A 20,509-nucleotide genomic window follows, 5' to 3' on the forward strand; every position below is an offset into this window, starting at 1 on the left:
AATAATAGTGGAGGGAAGGATTGGGGCTCAGTGGTATAGAATGCTTGTCTAGGATGTGCAAGGCCCTGGGTTCAATCCCCAGCCTCAACCCCCCCCCCCCAAAAAAAAAAAAAAAACATTTAGGGAACAATTTCTGATCTTATATAGTTTTTTTTCTTATAAAAGAGTTGAATAATTCTATTTTCCACTGGAAATTATACATAAATGATTAATAAAGATTTTTGAGTGCTGCTTATTTTTTTTAGAGAGAGAATTTTCTTTTTTAATATTTATTTTTAGTTCTCGGTGGACACAACATGCCTGTTTGTATGTGGTGCTGAGGATCAAACCCAGGCCGCACGCAGAGCGCACCACCGCTTGAGCCACGTCCCCAGCCCAGAGTGCTGCTTATTTTAAACATTGGTGTTTATATTTTACATAAGTGATGCAAATAGTGTTTCTCATGGCTTATGAACACCTTTGGTTCAGTTCTAAAATGTGACAAAGTAATAATTTCCTTTAAGCAAATTATACTCTTGGTAACCCTAACCTAGAGTATACTCTGAGGATTTTTGTTTAAAGTGGAAACCTTTATTGTGTTGGCAAAGAAAAGAGGTATGAACTGAGGGAGCAAGATAGCTGAGTTTAAAAAGTGTTAAAGGAAGGTAGTTTAATAACAGATATTCTTTTATTATACCTCCCTTAATCCAAAGAGACAGAAAAACAATTTTGGAGGAAAAACTTGCATAGCTTTCTCTTGGCAAGAGGAAGAATTTTCCACTACCGCTTGCCCTGAGGGCATTGACATGCCCCATCAGGGAAATATTACTGGATGTGATCATCAGAACAATACTGCCTGCTCCTCAGGCACAAACCCTCTGTCTATAATTCACAGAACAAAAGGAAATTGTTGTCTTTGAAAAGTAATTTCATGGGTCCTTCCTAGATCTTTTAACTCCTTAAGAAAACCTGCTTCCTAATGGTCAGACCATTCTAAATAGACTTACCAACAGAAAGAGTGAAGCAGAGCCCCACAGCACAGTTAACTGAAGTGTTGGATTAGTTGAGCAAGAAGATTGAAAAACCTGTTTAGGGGGTGGCTCAGTGGCAGAGCGCTTGCCTAGCATGTGTGAGGCATTGGGTTCAATTCTCAGCGCTGCATAAAATAAATAAAATAAAGATATTGTGGGGCTGGGGATGTGGCTCAAGTGGTAGCGTGCTCGCCTGGCATGTGTGCGGCCCGGGTTCTATCCTTAGCACCACATACAACGATGTTGTGTCCGCCAAGAACTAAAAAATAAATATTAAAAAAATTCTCTCTCTCTCTCTCTCTCTCTCTCTCTCTCTCTCTCTCTTTAAAAAAAAAAAAAAAAGATATTGTGTTCATCTACAGATAAAAATATATTTTAAAAAAACTAGGTTCATGCTGCTTTGGCACCTTTCTACAAAGAGGTCAGCTTCTAATGGAAATAGCAATCTATAATTTTTAAGTAGTAGTTTCTCAAATGCTGAGAAGTCAGATATTCTAAGAGTAGAGCTAATGTCCTAGTACAGTGGAAGCAGCATACAGTAGAGGCTGTTCTAAACAAGCCCTTCACACATCTCTGATCCTATGGTTGTGCGCTTTTCCCTTGTGTTAATTTTTTTAGTGATTTTTGGAAAAATTTAAAATGTGTGAAGTCCTAGGTCCTACTCCAAATGCATTGAAAAGGGAGTCCTAGCCAGGTGTGGTGGTGCACACCTGTAATCCCAGCAGTCCAGAGACTGAGGCATGAGGATTGTGAGTTCAAAGCCAGCACCGGCAATTTAGGGAGGCCCTAAGCAACTTAGCTATTTGGCAAAACCCTGCCTCAAAATTTTTTTGCGGGGGTGGGGGTGTGTGAGTCATAGGACTGGAGATACTGCAGAACCACAACCCCAGTCCTCCCCCCCTTTAAGAGAATTTTGTTAATTTGACAGGGCTGACCTCCAATTTAAGATCATTCTGCCTGGGAGGGCTGGGGTTGTGGCTCAGTGGTAGAGCACTTGCCTGGCATGTGTGAGGCAGTTCTCAGCACCACATATGATTAATAAATAAAGGTATTATGTTCATCTACAACTTAAAAAATCTTCTACCTTAGGTTCCTGAGTACTGGATTTCAGGTGTGTGCTGCTGAGTCCCCCATCGACTTTCAGTCACTAAATTTTAATTGCCTTTTGTGCATGGGTACTGGGGATTTAGCCCAGGGGCACTTTATCACTGAACCATACCACATCCCCTGCTTTTTTTTTTTTTTTTTTTTTTTGGAGTCAGGGTTTTCCTAAATTGCTTAGGCTAGTCTGGAACTTTAGCCCTACTTCAGCCTCCTAAATAGCTGGGATTACAGGCCCTTGCCATGCCCATCTTAATTGCCATTCTAATTAGAATGGCAGTTGTGAGATGGAAAAAAGGTTGAGAAGAATTGAAGGCAATTTTTAAGGGTTTTCCCCATTGTCTGTTCTTTCAACATTTGAGGCATTCATTTCTCAATATTGGGTCAAAGTTAAATGTGTACAATATAACTTTGTATACAGCAAAGAAAGACACTGTTTATATATTTAACCCAACCTTTAGAGGAAGACTAGATGGTTAATTTATAACATCAATATAAGTATTTTTCATGCAGCAAATGTGGTATTGGTCCCACCCTAATAGATAATATGACTATATGTATTACCCTGGAAATTAACTTTGGTATTTATTGCCTCAAAAAAAAAAAAATGTTTTCTATTTGTCTAAACCTCTGCTCTTAGGGGTAGGGACACAGCTCAGTTGGTAGAGTGCTTGCCTTGCATGCACTAGGCCTTGGATTCAATCCTTAGCAACACACACACACACACACACACCAAAAAAAAAAAAAAAAACACAACTCTGCTCTTATACTGAAATTCAGCAGAACAAGCCCAGCATTTGCTTTTGCATCCTTTTATAGTTGGCCCCTAATTTGCATACTAGCTTTGCTGGTCTTAAATGAGTCAGGGGCTGGGGTTGAGGCTCAGTGGTAGAGTGCTCGCCTAGCATGCATGAGGTGCACTGGGTTCAATCCAGCACCACCTAAAAATAAAATAAAGATATTGTATCCACCAAAAAATAATTTTAAAAAAGTACATTAAAAATTGTGTCATGTATATGAGAGCCTGAACTAAGGATTATATGTGGAATTTTTTTTGGCTTGAGAAGAGCACAGTTTCTCCTGTGTCAGTTGCTTTGTTTTGGTGCTGGGCATGGAACCCAGGACCTCATCTGTGCTAGCTATTTCTTTATCCATTAGATGTGTACCCTTCATCATAGCATGCACAGAATTTTAAATTTTCTAAAATGAAAGGTTCTGGTTTATTCATTTGGAATATTGCTCTTCATTGCATAAGCATTTCCAGCAGGAATTTCACCTCAACGTATGTGTCCCCTGCAGTCAAATGCTAGGATGATCTTTGCCTCTTGAGATTATGTATTACTCTTTCTGTGCCATTTTGCGATCACATTGCCTACTGCAAGGTTGTTTCATGCACTAAAGGTAAAAAAGCAAATCATATTCTTAAAAACTCTGAAGTGTAAATTTGAAACTAAATTGTAGATTTAACAAGTCCAGTGTTTACCTTTTTTTCTCTTCAAAATTTATTTCTTAAACAGGATGACTATTTTGTTACGTTACATATAACCAGTGACAATAATAATTCAATATATAGAATAAGTCTAGAAAAATGAAGTTTTGACTTTAGAATAAATCTCCCTAGAATTACAAATGAAATTTTAATTTTTGGTTTTTACATTAATACTTATAAAACCATGCCGGTTTCAGAAAGTCATGGAAAGCTGTTTTACACTTCTGGGATGATGGTACTAGGGGTGGAATCCTAGTACCTAGGGCCTGTGCCACTCTACCACTGAGCTGCACTCCCAGCCCCCTACATTCCACTACCCACCTCCGCCAACATGCTAGGGATGGAACCCAGGCTGCATCCCAGCCCTTATTTTTTATTTTGAGAGAAAATCTTGCCCAGTTGCTGAAGTTGGCCTGGAACTTGAGATGCTCCAACCTCCAGGGATTAAGATATGGTCCCTTTAAAGAGTTATTAAAGGAATTCTTTAGCCCAGGAAAGAAAGTTCAGTTGACTAAAAGATCTTTTTCAAGTTATGCAAAAGTTTTATTAATTTGTGATAATACACTTTTCAAAAGGTACCAGAGCAAATAAGGTGAGAAAGTCTCCTTCCACCCATGCCCCAGTGTTTCCAGTTTGTCAACACCTTCCCAGAGGTATTTTCTTATGCCACTGGCAGCCCCATATACATCACTCACATCTAAAATATACTCAGTGTGCAGTGTGTCTTAGAGGTAGTTTTCACATTATTGTTAGCAGAGTCTATTACCAAAAGACTGCTGTGAATTAAACACGTGCTCTGTGAGCAGTGTCAATAGGGTAAATTCCTGTAGGAGAACTGGGGTAAAAGGGGTATGGTAATGCATGCCTATAATCCCAGCCACTCAGGAAGCTAAAGAGGAGGACTACCCTGTCTCGAAATAGAAAAAAGGACTGGGGATATGGCTCTGGTGGCTTCACCTGGGTTTAATCCCCGGTATGGGAGAGGGATGGAGTTATGGGGTAAAAATGTTGTGCTTTGCAGTTTGGATATATATTGCCAGTTTGCCTGCCAAATTTTGCAGCCTTCCTCTTTGACCAGTAGCACACATACAGGGTGATCACAAAGTCTGGAAGGGAGTTGTAAATACCAGATGTGCCTGTTGATATTACATGAGTGTTTCCCACATTAACAGTTTTTGTTTATTAGATTCATAGTTAAAAAGTAGTGTCTACAGATTTTTAAAAAAATTTTTTTTGTAGTTGTAGATGGATAGGATGCCTTTATTTTATTTGTTTATATTTATGTGGTGCTAAGGATTGAACCCAGTGCTTCACACATGTTAGGCAAGCTCTCTACTGCTGAGCTACAGCCCCAGCCCTGTACTTTTTTTTTTTTTGTACTGAGGATTGAACTCAGGGACACTCCACCACTGAGTTACATCCCCAGCCCTATTTTGTGTTCTATTTAGAGACAGGGTCTTGCTGAGTTGCCTAGTGCTTCACCTTTGCAGAGGCTGGCTTTGAACTCACAATCCTCCTGCCTCAGCTTCCCAAGCTGCTAGAATTATAGGCATGCACCACCATGCCCGGCTCCAAATTTATTTTTGAATTATCTTATGTGAGGTTAATTGAGCATCTTTTTGGAAAACCATCTGTTTCCTGTTCATAATAATGTAACTGTTCTGATGAACTGAATCACAAGATATAGGAAGCCTAAGAAAATACCTTACTTATATTACACAGTGAAAGCTTGGTAGCCTATATGAGCATGTATGTAGCCAAACTTTTTTTTTTTTTTAACTGGAGATAAATTGATTGATTGGGGGTGGGGTGGGGAACTAGGTCTTACTGAGTTCCCTAGCTCCTCTCAAGTTTCTGTGAACTTGCGATCCTCATCTAGGAATATTCTACCACTAAGCTGCATCCCCAGCCCTTATTTATTTTAAGACAGGGTCTTGCTAAGTTGCCCAGGCTGGCCTTAGCACTCTGCCACAGCCTCAGAGTGCTACTATCACGGTTTTTATGAACTTGAGATAGGTTGATCATTTGATTGTTTTAATGACTTTTGTATTTTGTACTGTATATAGACTATTTTCTTTAAGAATTATGTTTGATTTGAAGTAAAATTATAATATGGTTATAATTATAACTGTGGCAAAACTTGCTCACTTTATCTCTTCCTTCCCTTAGTTGGTGACAAAGTTCCTGCTGATATAAGATTGACTTCCATCAAATCGACAACTTTGAGAGTTGACCAGTCGATTCTCACTGGTAAGTATTAGCATATTGGAAAGTCACTGACATTGCTCAATCCTCTCATTTCCCATGCTAATAGAGTTAGCTCTTGCCCACTGTGCCTTATGATATTTCACCCTAATTCTCTCTTCTTCGATATTTGTTTTCTTAGGGCTTTGACTTTTTTTTTTTTTTTTTTTGCGGGGGTTGCTGCGGGACCAGGGATTGAACTCAGGGGCATTTGACCACTGAGCCACATCCCCAGCCCTATTTTGTATTTTATTTAGAGACAGGATTTCACAGTTGCTTAGCACCTCGCTGTTACTCAGGCTGGTTTTGAACTCTCCATCCTCCTGTCTCAGCCTTCTGAGCTTCGGGATTACAGGTGTGCCCGGCTATTTTAAAAAAAAAAAGTTTTGGTTTTAAAATAAAATCAGTTTTACTTTTTAAAAAAAGGTTACAAATTCCTCATTAATTGAGAGTAATAATCTGAGATTTTGAAGTTTCCCTATTTTGTGGAAAGTGACTGATTCAGTGCTGAGATGTTTTTTCCTGTTGGAGGAGTACTAATCTTGCATCTACATACTTTGCAATAAGCAAAGGTACAATTAATAACTGTGAGCCAAAAAAGGCAACTGTTTAGCTACCTGGAGTTTGCATTCCTAGGTTTGTGATTTTTTTTTTTTTTTTTTTTTTAACATTTTCCTTTCTTTGTGTGATAAAGGCACAATTTAGGGTGGAGGGTTCCAATTAACTGGAAGTAAGGTTGTCAGAAGATTAACTCTGAAAACAATGCTAACCTGAATTAAATAGCTAGTAAATATAAAATCTAAAGGCTACCAAGAGTTATCTGATTATCAGTTTTTAAAAGTAACTAATGTCATAGATACCATGAATGAGTAACCTAGGCTCCTAATTTTAATTGTTTTGTTACATGAATAGCTTATCTAAACTCCCATTAGCAGCAACAAGCTGCAAGCCATTTAAGCCATAAAATGTTAAGGAAATGATTGGGTTGAAGGCATGAAATTCTCAGGGTGGGTCTCCCTTAACAGTTGCTGTTTTAAAATGCTTCAGAGTGTCTTGTTAAATAATCTGTAATACTATAGGATTAGGCCAAATGAGGAACCATATCTTTTGTCAGATTCATAATAGTGTATAGGGTAGTAAATTAATTCCACTAGTTATTCCAGAAAATAAATGATTGGGATTTTATTTCAAAATTTAGCTCATTTATTTTGAAATTAAAATTACTTTATCTTCACATTCTTTATTCTGGAATTTCCATTTCTAAATTATCGTAGTTTTCCCCTTTTTAGTGGATTGGACCTTATGTTCTTTTTCCCAAGTTGATAATATCCCTAAAATGGTAATGGGTTGGCATGGATGAGGGTTCCCGGGTTCTGGGGGTGCCAGATCTAACTGTATCTTCTGTCTCACAACCTGCTTAGGTGAGTCTGTTTCAGTTATTAAGCACACCGACCCTGTCCCTGACCCACGGGCTGTCAACCAAGATAAAAAGAATATGCTGTTTTCTGTGAGTACCCTATCATATTCCTCCGGGGAGGTGGGGAGAGTTGGTGGTGCTGCAGATTGAAACCATGGCCTCACACATGCTGAGCACCCACTGTGCCACTGAGCTACATCTTTTCCCTCTGTTTTTTATTTTATTTTATTTTATGTACTGGGGATTGAGTCACTGAGCCACATCCCTAGCCATTTTTCCTTTGACACAGGGTCTCATTGAGTTGCTTAGGGCCTCACTAAACTGTCCAGGCTGGCCTCCAACTTACAGTCTCCTGCCTCAGCTTCCCTAGCTGCTGGGATTATAGGTATGCACCACAACATCTGGCTCAAATATATTTTTACCTGGAGACATACCTGGACTTTTAAAGATCCATGGATGTTGTTTTTCACTGGCTGCCTTCAATGGCTTTAGAAAATATTGGGTATTATTCCAAAGGATAATTACACTCTTATGGTTAGTCTCAGCTGTCAGAAAACATCAATAATAGTGCTCTGGGTGTAGTCAGTGGTAGAGCACATGCTTTGCATGTGAGAGGCCCTGACTTCAATCTATCACCAAAAAAAAGAAAAAAAAAAATCCAACGATAACCCAGTTGTGGAATGCTGTCTTTTGTTTTGATTGGCAAGTTTTGAGGGAAGAAAAAAAAGATTAGGTCAAACATGGTGAAATTCTATAAACATCATTGAAAAAATAGGTTTGTTTGGAGAAGCCTTAGCCTGCAGAGAGTGTTTTCAGAATGGTGTAGGTGCTGTTGCTGCTGCTGTTCTTTCTGGCTCACAAAGAAAAGGTGTGTGTTTGCAGAAAGTACAAACAGGCAAACCTTTCAGTCTAGGTGACAGGTAGGTGAATGTTAATTGTACTATTTAATTCTTAAATACCATAGAAATGCGGGAATTTTGGTTGTGGAATCTAGAGTGATATTTCAAATGATGGAATTTTATGTGTTAATAAGAGTTTAGCCAATGTAAGTAAAAATAATGAATTATAGTCAAAGTAAGCCATATCATTTCAATGCTAGGAATTAAAGTGAAATAGGGAGAGGACACTGACACTTGAATTTGTTGACTTTTGAATTCTGGTGCTTAAGTACAGCTTCTCCAGATAGCCTGTGGGGCTGGTTGCCCTTCTTATCATAGCTGACAAAAGTAGGAGAGTCTGAGCTGTTGGAGCTGGAAATGAAGAAAGCATAGAGTTAAGAGTTGTGGAGTTTGAGAACCTGGGAACACGGAATGGTTGGAGTGCTGCCAAGCCCAAGGCCTGCAAACTAGGCTGCATCTTGTGAACAGAGATCCAGTGGGTCAGCACATTGCTGCTCTGGGTTAAGTAGGCACTGCCTGGAATCCAGGCCAGGTTTGGGCAAGTACCTTGGTGCCTTCAAGAGGCATTGCTCACTCACAGTTGAGAAGGCCTAGTAGAACATGGTGAGAGAATCTGGGGGTCATGGTCAAAATCCAGGGTCTAGGTTAACTGATCAGTATTTAATTTGGAATGTGACCAGTTCTCTACTTCTCCCTAGGGTACAAACATTGCTGCTGGGAAAGCCATGGGAGTGGTGGTGGCAACTGGAGTCAACACTGAAATCGGCAAAATCCGGGATGAAATGGTTGCAACAGAACAGGAGAGAACACCCCTTCAGCAGAAACTGGATGAGTTTGGGGAACAGCTTTCCAAAGTCATTTCCCTTATTTGCATTGCAGTCTGGATCATAAATATTGGGCACTTTAATGACCCAGTTCACGGTGGCTCCTGGATCAGAGGTGCTATCTACTACTTTAAGATTGCAGTGGCCCTGGCTGTTGCAGCCATCCCTGAAGGTCTGCCTGCTGTCATCACCACCTGCCTGGCTCTTGGAACTCGCAGAATGGCAAAGAAGAATGCCATTGTCCGAAGCCTCCCTTCTGTGGAAACTCTTGGTTGTACTTCTGTTATCTGCTCAGACAAGACTGGCACACTTACAACAAACCAGATGTCAGTCTGCAGGGTAAGGGTGTCCTTTAAGACTCTTTCCTATAGTGGTTCTGTGCTCATCCTGACAATATACCTCATGCCATCAGAACCTTTGCTTTCTGATTTCTACCATTCTGTGGGTTGTGTGGAAGGTCTAAGCCCAATCTGTAAATACTTGGGAGGAAATGAAACTGTCTTATGAAATATGGGATGTCTAAGTAGCTGCTAACTTTTATGGAGATAATGGAGACTTTTTGATTTCCCATCCTCTGCCTCTTGGCATCTGAATATTAACAGATATATAGAGGAAGCTATTAGTTAACCTCCTACCTGAAGTCCTAATGGCTGTTTCCGTAAAACATTAAATAAAGCATGCTTTCTTCCTGAGCAGTAAATAATTGTTTTATGACTTGCTTCATTTTGTAGGCATATCCTTCCTTTCTTATATTGTTTGATCATCATTCAGGGTAAGATAAGAAACCACTTAAACATGCCCTTATTGAAGAAATAAAACAACTTGGTATGAGTATTTTGCTAAAGGTACACATGACCCATACAAATGTAGACTGTACGCATGTTAAAAGTTTTTATTGGGCTAATTAATAATCAGGAAATCTGTAAAATTGGCTGTAAGAAGGAAATTAAGAAAGTAAACAAAATATTATGGATTGCTAGGCTTGATTGCAGAATTGGTTAGTGTTATAGGGAAGTAAAATCACATTACCGTTTATAGGATACAAATCTGCACTTGAATGGACTTGTTACATAATGCCTTTGTATGACATTGAAAGATAAGAGTTGTCCTCTTGACCTTATCTCTGAGTTTAAGGGAAAGAAACATATATACATGGGCTTGCTTTTGTGTGTGTTTAACATCAAGCCCTATGAATGTTTATCTTGCCAATTTTGAATTCCTTGTGAATTTTAGATATGGTCCCACCCCCAACCCCCAATCTTGAGAGGTCCAAACCCAGGTTTAGAATTGAGGTCAGATTCTTAAAGAGCTTCTAAGTTTTCCTTGGTTCTCTCTGGGGCGGTAGATTGGTGTAGTTAGTTCATTTTTCTTAGAACTGAAAGGTTGGAGAATTAGTCAGAAGCTAGTTTTGTTATACTAGTTGTTTGAAACAAAGAAATGGAAATTGTATTTATAATTTCGTTTCCCCCAAATAAATTTAGCCCCTGAAGTTTTAATTCCTCAGAATAGTTGTTACATCCATGAAAGAAACTAATGTATATGAATTTATTTGAATTAATGTAATGAAATTGTTCTCAGTTTCCTAGTTTATTGTTATTATTGTTGTTGCTCTTATCTTCTTTTATTCTTCTTCAGATTGTTTTTTATTTACAGTAGAGGGAAAGGGCTGTCTTTTCTGAGTTGTGTTCTGCCTCCCAGCAGAAACCTGATGTAGAGTTCGTATTCTGCACAACGTTTGCAGAGGTGTTATGTAACTACCCTTGACTTAAGACAATTCCACCCTGCAGATCCTAAATGGTTTACTTGGTCACAGTCTGAATGCCCAAGCACATTTCTAAAGTTAGGTGGTGTGGATTAGAATTTTGAGTGTCTTCTAGAATATATTATACTCTGTTATAAATCCAAGGAATTTCACTTCCCTCCACCCAATACACCCTACAGCTCCGTCCCTAACCCCTTTTTTAATTTTATTTACTTATTTATTTATTGGGGGGGGTACCAGGGATTGATCTCAGGGGCACTCAACCACTGAGCCACATCCCCAGCCCATTTTGTATTTTATTTAGAGACAGGGTCTTACTTAGCGCCTTGCTTTTGCTGAGGCTTGCTTTGAACTCAGATCCTCGTGCCTCAGCCTCCCGAACTACTGGAATTACAGGCTTGCGTCACCGAGCCCGCCTTATCCCTTTCAAAAAAAATTTGAGACAGGGTCTTACTAACTTGCTTTAAGTACCTGAGGCAGGCATTGAACTTGGATCCTCCTTCCTCAGCCTTCTGAGTTGTTGGTATTGCAGGCATGCCAAGTGGAATTTCAAATGGAGTATCATTAAGAAATAGCATGAGGGCTGGGGATATATCAGTTGGTAGAGTGCTTGCCTTGCATGCGCAAGGCCCTGGGTTCCATCCCCAGCACCATAAAAAGGAAAACAACAACAACAACAACAAAAAAAAAACATAGTATGTAGTAATGATGCCCCATTGTTTTGATTTCTATTTAGTGCAGTTAATTTGTTTTCATATGTGACATTATTTAAATGTTTGACAGTCCTGCTCGAGAAAGTAGAAAACTAAGGCTGAGAAGTTAAGTGACAGGTCTGAGAGTGACCCAACTTTTATAATAAAAGGCAAAGTTGAATTTTCTTGTAGGAAAAATGGGTTAATTAAACCTGGCCCACTTAGTAATTGGGTATATAAAATGCCAAATATCATTGGGGAAAACAATTTTTTTAATAGAGTTGGGGGTTGATGCTGTTAAAGTATTTTTGACAAACTTTGTTTATTAGATGGTCTGTGTGTTCGAAAAAATATGGCAGGAGTTGGGACAGCATGCTATGCCTGACCTTGTTATAAATCTTTTTGACAGAGTAGTTATAAACTCGTGACAAATTATTTGAACTAGAATCTTTGCTCTAGAGTTATCACTGTTTTGAATTCCATTTTATGTGTGGATTTTTAAAATTTTTTATTTTTAAATCACCTTGTGATGTCTTTCTTACTCATAGCTTTTTAGTTCCGTTTCAGTGATGTTTTATTTCTGAGTCTGCCTTTGGAATTTAAAAGTATCTGCTGTATAAGAAGTAAATCTTGTGGGACAAAATAAGTTATTTTAAAAATTAGCTGATTTTTTTATCATTAAATGTGAATCTTCTTTCTTTTTTAGTTCTGGGGATTGAACCCACGGGTGTTTTCCACAAAGCTACATCCCCAACCCTTTTTATTTTTAGACGGAGTTTAGGGCTGGGGATATAGCTCAGTTGATAGAGTGCTTGCTTTGCATGCACAAGGTCCTAGGTTCAATCCCCAAGCACCACTTAAAAAAAAAAAAAGACGGGGATTAACTAAGCCTTAAACTTGAAATCCTCCTTCCTCAACCTCTTGTGTCACTAGGAATACAGCTCAGAAAAACCAATCTTTTTTCTTTTTTGTATAGTTGAGATGTGTTTTTGTTTCTTTGGAGTTTGTGGGAGTTTGTTTTTTAGAAAGGTTTATGGTTTCAGTTTGTAATGAAACTACAAGTCTAAATCTTATTCTTGTAAATTGGGCTTCTGAATTATATTTTGGAAGCAAACCAAGAAAAAAATTTATGTAAGAAAGTAGCTCACGTCACTTGATTCCTCCGTAATATTAAGAATTTTCTGGCCCTTGGGTGGAGCTCTGTTGTGCAGCACTTGCCTAGTATGCATGCTGAGCATTGGGGGAACGGGGGAGGGGGAGCAGTGCTTTGCTTGAGCCAGCCTCCATCTGTATTGTCAAGAGGACACAGTTCATTCAGCCCTGTTGGCTCCTTACTGTATACATCTAGTTATATACCTTCATAGAAAATGAGCTATTACCATAATAAAGTGAGTGGGAAGGTACAGAGAAGCACTTTGTCTTATTTTACTCAGGGAATGTTTATGCAACTCTTGAAATGTGAGTTTATTCTTTCCAAGCTTTTATGCTTTGCTCTAAATACAGACTACCTAATATTACTTTCTCAGTCAGCCAGTTGAAATTTGGAATTCTGAGCATTCTAAAGAAAAACCCAAGTCGGTAGAATTGACCTTTTGCTGACCCATAGTCTTTATCTTAGGTTTTTGTCTGTCATCTGTATCTGTTACCACTGCTGCAAATTAATGATTTAGCATCTCATTGATGCTGTTTCTCAGACTGGTAGGTGAGAGTGGGATGGGATGAATGAGGTAGATTAAAATTATTAAATAAGAAGGTTTTGGTTTGTTTGTTTTTGCATTGAACTGCCAAAGATCAAAATTTTTTAATTTGTTTTTTAGTTGTAGTTGGACACAATACCTTTATTTATTTATTTATTTTTATGTGGTGCTGAGGGTTGAACATAGGGCCTCTCACTTGCTAGGTGAGCACCCTACATTTGAGCCACAACCCCAGCCCCCAAAGATCTTTTTTTTTTTTTTTAGTTGGACACAATACCTTTATTTCACTCGTTCATTTTTTTATGTGGTGCTGAGCATCGAACCCAGGGTCTCATGCATGCAAGACGAGCGCTCTACTGCTGAGCCACAACCCAGCCCCCCAAAGATCAATTTTTTAAGCAGGACTTTTTGTATCTGTTAAATAATGTTATGCTTTTTACCCTTATAGATGTTCATTCTGGACAGAGTTGAAGGTGATAGTTGTTCGCTCAATGAGTTTACCATAACCGGATCAACATATGCACCCATTGGAGAAGTGTGAGTGACCCATCCTGCTTTTCACATACAGGATCTGTTTGGCACTGTGGTGTTTGTGTTGGTTTGCTAAGATAGGGCTGGGGGGATAACTAAGTGGTAGAGCACTTGCCTGGCATGTAATAGGGCTGAGTTCAATCCCCAGCACCACAAAAAATAAACAAAAAACTGAGGTGGCATTCTGAATGTGGTGTAAGGCAGTGTTCCAAAAAACAAAATATAGCACATTTGGTGAAAGACAACAAAAGTTATAAGTCAGTCATCTTTTTCATCTTTATTTAGCTCCCTTTAAAAGCTCAAAATTTCAAGTGGGGTTTTTATTCTTCATTGATACCAGTGGTGGAGTTTAATTGATAAAGAATTTCTTTTACTGATTTCCCATTAACAGAGATACAGAGATGCATTCTTTTGGGGTGAGGGTAATATTGGGGATTAAACCCAGGAATGCTTTGCCACTGAGCCACATCCACAGTTTCACTTTTTATATTGAGACATAGTCTCACTAAGTTGCTGTGACTGGCTTTGAACTTGTTATCTTCCTGCCTCAGCCTCCTGAGTTACTAGGATTGCAGGCCTGTGCCCAGCTTCAGCATCACATTTCAAAGAGCCATCATTCTTTTGAATGCATTCAAGTCTGTGGTCTCAGAAATTCTATTTTTCATTATTAATTTTGGGGAGGGGTATCAGCAGAGATGACACTGATCCAAGAGTATTTTCTTGTTTTTTAGGCATAAAGATGATAAACCAGTGAAATGTCATCAATATGATGGCCTTGTAGAATTAGCAACAATTTGTGCTCTTTGTAATGACTCTGCTTTGGATTATAATGAGGTAAGAATCTTAGTGAGAAACTAGAACCTGGAGTTTCCTTGTGGGTGGGTAGAATGAAAATCCAGCCTTCCTCCCTTTTGAAGGCTTTATTTATTTCCCCTTTCCATTCAAGAGCCTGTTTGTCAGGCATGACCAGCCAAAAAAAAAAAAAAAAGCTGAGCATCTTTTCCTAGAGTCTTATGATTGAGTATTGCAGTTCCTTGACTAAGAATTGTGGTGTGTGTGATGATCTTGGCTGTTGACACCAGTTATTGTAAATGAATAAAACCCAGGTTAGAAAGAATTTTTCCTGAGAGCCTGGTGTATTGATTTTGCTTAAGATAGATAAACATATGTCCTTGATTTAGCCAACAGAAAAACTTTTTTATCATATAGTAAGGTAAATCCTTTGCTTTTTATCTCAAAGGCAGGGCACTCCATCAGAGACAAATGTTTGCTGTTCAGAATACGAAAGAGAAATTTACCTGTTTGCTGCTTCTCCCTTTTCACTTTCTGTGTTCTTAATCATTACAGGCAAAAGGTGTGTACGAAAAAGTTGGAGAAGCTACGGAGACTGCTCTCACTTGCCTGGTAGAGAAGATGAATGTATTTGATACTGAATTGAAGGGTCTTTCTAAAATAGAACGTGCAAATGCCTGCAACTCGGTTAGTATTTGGCCATCAGTACCGTATATACTTAGTTCATTCGCTCTCTTGAACAACTCATTATACCTTCTTTCTTCAAATATGCAACTTTTCTGTCCCTATGTTTGATCAGGTAAAACAATTTTGTTATCCATTGGACCAAGAAAATAAAAGCAATCAGTAGATAACCAGGGGCAATCTTCTGTGTTCATGAGATGCCTTCTCCCACGGTGCTGTGAATGGGCTATCTTTGCTTCCAGCAAAAGCCTCCTACCATCTCTCTTGTTTCAGTATCCAGCTCTTAGATGATCATCTTTAGCAAGGGGAAAATAATAGAATGTTTTTATCTTAGAACTTTCCTTTAACCTTATTTTCCCATCAGCATCCCATTTTCTTTTCTTGCACAGTAGAACTTCTTGAGGAAGAGCTGTTTTTATGTACTAATTCTGTGTCATTCTGTTTTCTTGAGTCCACTTTAAACAAGCTCTTGTCTCCACTAGCACATAAACATCTAGCTGGATGTACTGGCGCAAGCCTATAATCCCAGTAACCTGGGAGGCTGAGGCAGGAAGATCACAGGTTTTGAGGTCAGCCTAGGCAAATTTAGGGAGACCCTGTCTCAAAAAATAAAAAGGACTGGGGATGTAGCTCAGTGGTAGAATGGCCCCGGGTTCAATCCCCGCTGTTTCCCTGCCACACCCCCCCACACCCCACATCGGTATCGTAAAAAAAAAAAACAACTGTCAGTTACCTATGATATTGTGCTAAATCCAGTGGTTACATTATTTATGTAAAGCACATGAAGCAAGGATTTGTGAAAGTGTGAAGTGAAACAGAAGTCTACAGTGGCTCAGGAGACTGAGGCAGCTGGAGTGTGAGTTCAAAACCAGCCTCAACAAAAGCAAGCCGCTAAGCAACTCAGCAAGACCCTGTCTCTAAAATATGAAATAGGGCTGGGGGTGTGGCTCAGTGGTTGAGTTGCCCCTGAGTTCAATCCTCAGTAACAGCAGCCTGGCCACCGCCCCCCCCCCCCCAAAAAAAAAAAAGTCTACAATAAGAATTGGAGGTTTTAATGCAATTATCTTACTGATCAGTTTAATAATAAGCAAATGGAAATAACAGTAGTAATGCAAGAGATTTGAACAATAGTAGATGCTACCAAATCTGTATTTCTGTTATGCTGCTACTTATGCTTCTCAAATGCACATGGATCATTCACCTGAGTAGATGGTACTGCTGGTCCATAGAATGAAGCAAGACTCAGCAAATTCCCAAGGAATGGGTCAAAAAAGAAAAGCCATAGTGGAAATTAGAGGGGATTTTATTGTTATCAGTACAGCGGATTGAACCCAGAGACATTGTACTACTGAGCTACATTCTTGGCCCATTTTGTTTTTAATTTTGAGACAGTTTCTCTCTGAGTTTCGCTGGCTGGCCTTGAGGTTGAAATCCTCTTTTGTTAGTCTCCTGAGCAGCTGGATTGCAATTGTGTGCCACCAACCTACCTAAAATCTAGGTAGAATGTTTTGAACTAAATATCCATAACACCATATGATTCTAAAGCATTGTTCAAGGGAAATTTATTAAATCCTTAGTTTAGAAAAGAAATGTTAAAAATCAGTGATAAAACTTTTTAAAACATTTTTTAATACCTCAACCTTATTTATTTATTTTTATGTGGTGCTGAGGATCGAACCCAGTGCCTCTCACATACCAGGCGAGCATTCATGACTGAGCTACAACCCCAGCCCCTAAAAATCTTCTATCTTAAGAAAGTAAAAGTATCTAGCACTGAGCTACCACTGGGGCTGCAGCTCAGTGGTAGAGCACTTGTCTTGCACGTGTGAGGCACTGGGTTCTATTCTCAGCACCACATATAAACAAGTGAATAAAATAAAGGTCCATCAACAACTAGAAAATACATATTAAAAATAGATGGACTCAATATCTTTATTTATCTGCAACTGGGTGGAAAAAAAGTAAAATAATAAAGTCAAAAATCATTTGTGGGAGCTGAGCATGGTGATGCATGCCTGTAATCTCAGCAACTCAGGATGTTGAGCCAAGAGGATCCCAAATTTGAGGCTAGCCTCAGAGCTTAGAGAGACCCTGTCTCAAAATAAAAATAGGGTGGCGATGGAGCTCAGTCTCTAGTCCAAAAAAGAAAGCAACCAGTTAACAGGGCTAGGATATAGCTTAGTTTGGTAGACAGTGTACTTTAGATTATACAAGGCCCTGGTTCAATCCTCAGCACCCAAAAAAAGTGAATTATTAACTTCATCAATAAGTTTATTAGAGGTTGGGATGCGGCTCAGTGGAAGGGTGCTCCCAGGTTCAGTCCTCAACACTGATGGGGGGTATTCAACAGAAGAAATTCACCCAGCCCTTCAGGGACACAACTTCTTAAGTGGACACAAGAAAATTTCAGTGATGGTTTAAAAGAAGCTGTAATTTAAAATCTGCCTCCACAATAAACACAGTATGCCCAATTCTGTTAAACATTTAAGGAAGGGCTGGGTCATGGCTCATTGGTAGAGTGCTTGCACTAGGTTCAATTCTCAGCACCACATAAAAATAAATTAAAAAATATAAAGGTCCATCAACAACTAAAAATACATTTAAGGGGCTGGGGCTGTAGTTCAGTGGTAAAGCGCTTGCCTTGCATATGTGGGGCACTAGGTTTGATCCTCAGCACCACATAAAAATAAATAAAGATACTGTGTTTATCTACAACTAAATAAATATTTTTTAAAAAATAAAAATACATTTAAAAAAACATTTAAGGAAGAAATAATACAAGTTTTACATAGACTTCAATAAGGGGAAGGGAAGAAAATATTTATTGACTCACTTGATGATGTCAGCATAATTCTGTTAGAGATCTGTTGGAGTGGTAGAGAACATGGGCATTCTTGAGTGGTGAACAAAGGAGTGGCCTCCCAGGTCCTGTCCTTCTGTCTTTAAGCAGGCCTCATTCAGCCAGCATTATCATGGCCAAGGCCAGTAGCAAGGATGGAGACCTACAGTGACTGGAACTGAGCCTCATAAGGGTCCTAGTCAGGAGCTGCTGCCCCAGGGTGCCATGCTAATCTCTTCTGTTGTAGTACTGTTCTTAAGTTTCTGTGGTCTCACAAATTTAGTGAGGCTAGACTTAAGTAAAAATAGTCTGCAGTGGCTACCAGCACTAGGATCTCCTCAGCCCCAGACTGGTCATTCTGCATGTCACTGCTCAGACCAAGATCCAGAAGGGACTAGATGTAAAGGACATCCCCTTCTGTCCCATCCTGACTGATGTGATGGATAACTGCTTGGATGAGAGTCAGCGTATAGACAAGCTGCAGTAGTAATGGAAGCTGTGCTGATGGGTTGAGAACACCATGTTGTGTGGTGGTAGAGCAGCAGCATGAGGCCAAGAGCAAGCTGAGGAGACTGAGGAATGGCAACGGCAGAAGCCAGGGGGGTGTGTATTGGAGAAGGGAGAGCCTCCAGCAGGAACAGCAGAAACTTCAGGATAGAAGTCAGGCCCAGTTGCATTTGATTCCCATCCCAGTAAGCCAACACCCAGTCCCAGGCTGTACTGCAGCTGTTTCTCTGAGAGACCAGTTGCTTAAGTAGCAGAGCTGTGGTTAACCCCAGCGCCTTGCTCCCTGTACCAGTGTGGAAACCAGCTACCTGCTTTCCAGACCCTGCACAGGCATGAGATAGATCCTCCTTTGGGTCCTCCAGCCCAATGGCCAGCAAAGAACTAGTCCTGTGTAACCGCTGTCTTCTGCCTGCAGTTGGATTCCTGTGTAATCGGGCTCTGCTAGAAGTTTCTCTTTTGGGGACAAACAAGATCTCACTATGTTGCCTAGGCTAATCTTTAACTCTTGAGCTCAAGTGGCCTTTTGAATAGTTGGGATTATAGGTGTATACCACCTTGCCTGGTCAGGTACACCTCTCCTAGATGTCAGGCTTGTCATCACCAGGTGGCTGGCTGCTGATTGGTACTTGAGACCTTTGTAGAACTTTGGTCTGTAGGGTTCCCTGGTAGAATTTGGTTCCCTGGTAGAGAGAGGTAAAAAGCCTGCCTGCTTGCTTGCTTGCTTTTCTTTTCTTTCTTTAGAAAGCAAGCTGTATAAAGGAAAGACTCGCTTCTACTAAATGGTCAGTTATGGGTACATTTATTAAGCTTTTGCAAGTCACCCTTTTATTCCTAGCAAACCAGATCAATCAAAATGCAGTGTGTTAGGGAATACTAGGGCAACAGCACCCTGAGGGATCCACCTGTTCTCCAAGGATTTCACAAAAGCATTTCAGTGACCACATAGAGTCTGAGGCATTGAAGAACAGTCTGACCCCCTGCAGGCAGGTGACACAGCCTGCCTGCCTGGTGGCCTCCCACCCCAGCACCCGTTTTTCCTTTGCATCATTTTGCTGCCTCCCCAGAATTAAGCTGTCTCTGCTGAAGTGTAGTGTCTGTCTCAGTTGGCAAGTACTTGAGTGACAAATATCCTCATAGCTGTGAAGGCCTGGGGCAGCTCCGCAGCATCCTTTCCCTGCTTGTGTGGCTGGTGTGAAACTGGGACTGTCCAATCTCAGACCTCAGTTAAAACCACTGCTTGGCAGCTGGTAAGCAAGCAGGCAAGTCCTTTCAAAGCCAGACATGAGAGTGGTATTGCTACAACTATCAGAGGCCACCCAAAAACTTGGCTTCACATGCAGGTTTACAGCTATTTGACTCTAGTCACTACACCTGCTCAGTAAGGAGAAGCAAGTGGCACCATGGAACTGAAAAGTGGTACCTTAGCCACCAGGGTGACCGGCACAAGTACAAGCAGGACTGCCCCTTTAATCATCTGCCAGGTGGAACAGCTTGGCAAAGGGACCAGAAGTGATCATGGTGCTGCTCACTTGCTGCAAAGTCCTCATGTTCCCCTTCCCAACTCAGAGAAGAGCCTGTCAATTAAGAGACCAAGGCCAGCTGTTTGCCCGCTTGGCTAGGGCTACCACCCTTGACCAGCTCCACACTGCAAGAATTCACTTTGGTCTTTATTCCTCTACCAGGACCTTTTCCGTGTGTGGATCCACCACTTGCTCAGAGTCACGGCATGTTTCTAGAGCCATTGTTGATATAAATGCTTAAAGCACACAACGTACACAGGATCCAGGTGTAGGATTCAGTGCTTACACCTTTCCCTTTGCCACTTACGGCAGCTCAATGGCTGGTAGGGTGATCTTGACACTCCTAGCCCAGGCCAGCTCAACACTCTGGTTGTGGGGCAGCTTCCTAGATGAGATGCTGAGGTTCTTGGGGATTTCCATAATTAATAAGTGTGTATCTGATAGGCGGGGAGGCCATATAATTCATCATATAACCAAAAAATGGTGGAAGGCCAAAATCTC

General features: G+C 40.2%; 1 protein-coding gene across 2 annotated transcripts in view; it reads left to right on the forward strand.

Moving 5' to 3' along the window:
- The window catches only part of Atp2a2 (ATPase sarcoplasmic/endoplasmic reticulum Ca2+ transporting 2), a 56,307-nt gene that overhangs the window by 24,010 nt on the left and 11,788 nt on the right, over positions 1 to 20,509 (forward strand). For both annotated transcript variants that reach the window (XR_009226915.1, XM_046446156.2), the window contains exons 6-11: positions 5,770 to 5,850; positions 7,266 to 7,351; positions 8,859 to 9,323; positions 13,584 to 13,672; positions 14,398 to 14,500; positions 15,014 to 15,145. Coding sequence is in view for 1 of the 2 variants with exons in the window: in XM_046446156.2 (XP_046302112.1) it covers positions 5,770 to 5,850; positions 7,266 to 7,351; positions 8,859 to 9,323; positions 13,584 to 13,672; positions 14,398 to 14,500; positions 15,014 to 15,145 (956 nt within the window). In the remaining variant the exon portion in view is untranslated. The remainder of the gene's footprint in view (positions 1 to 5,769; positions 5,851 to 7,265; positions 7,352 to 8,858; positions 9,324 to 13,583; positions 13,673 to 14,397; positions 14,501 to 15,013; positions 15,146 to 20,509) is intronic.

Source organism: Marmota monax, unplaced genomic scaffold (assembly GCF_021218885.2).
Source record: "Marmota monax isolate L192 unplaced genomic scaffold, Marmota_monax_Labrador192_F-V1.1 WCK01_AAM20220418_F8-fsc00092, whole genome shotgun sequence".
Classification (NCBI taxonomy): Eukaryota; Metazoa; Chordata; class Mammalia; order Rodentia; family Sciuridae; genus Marmota; species Marmota monax.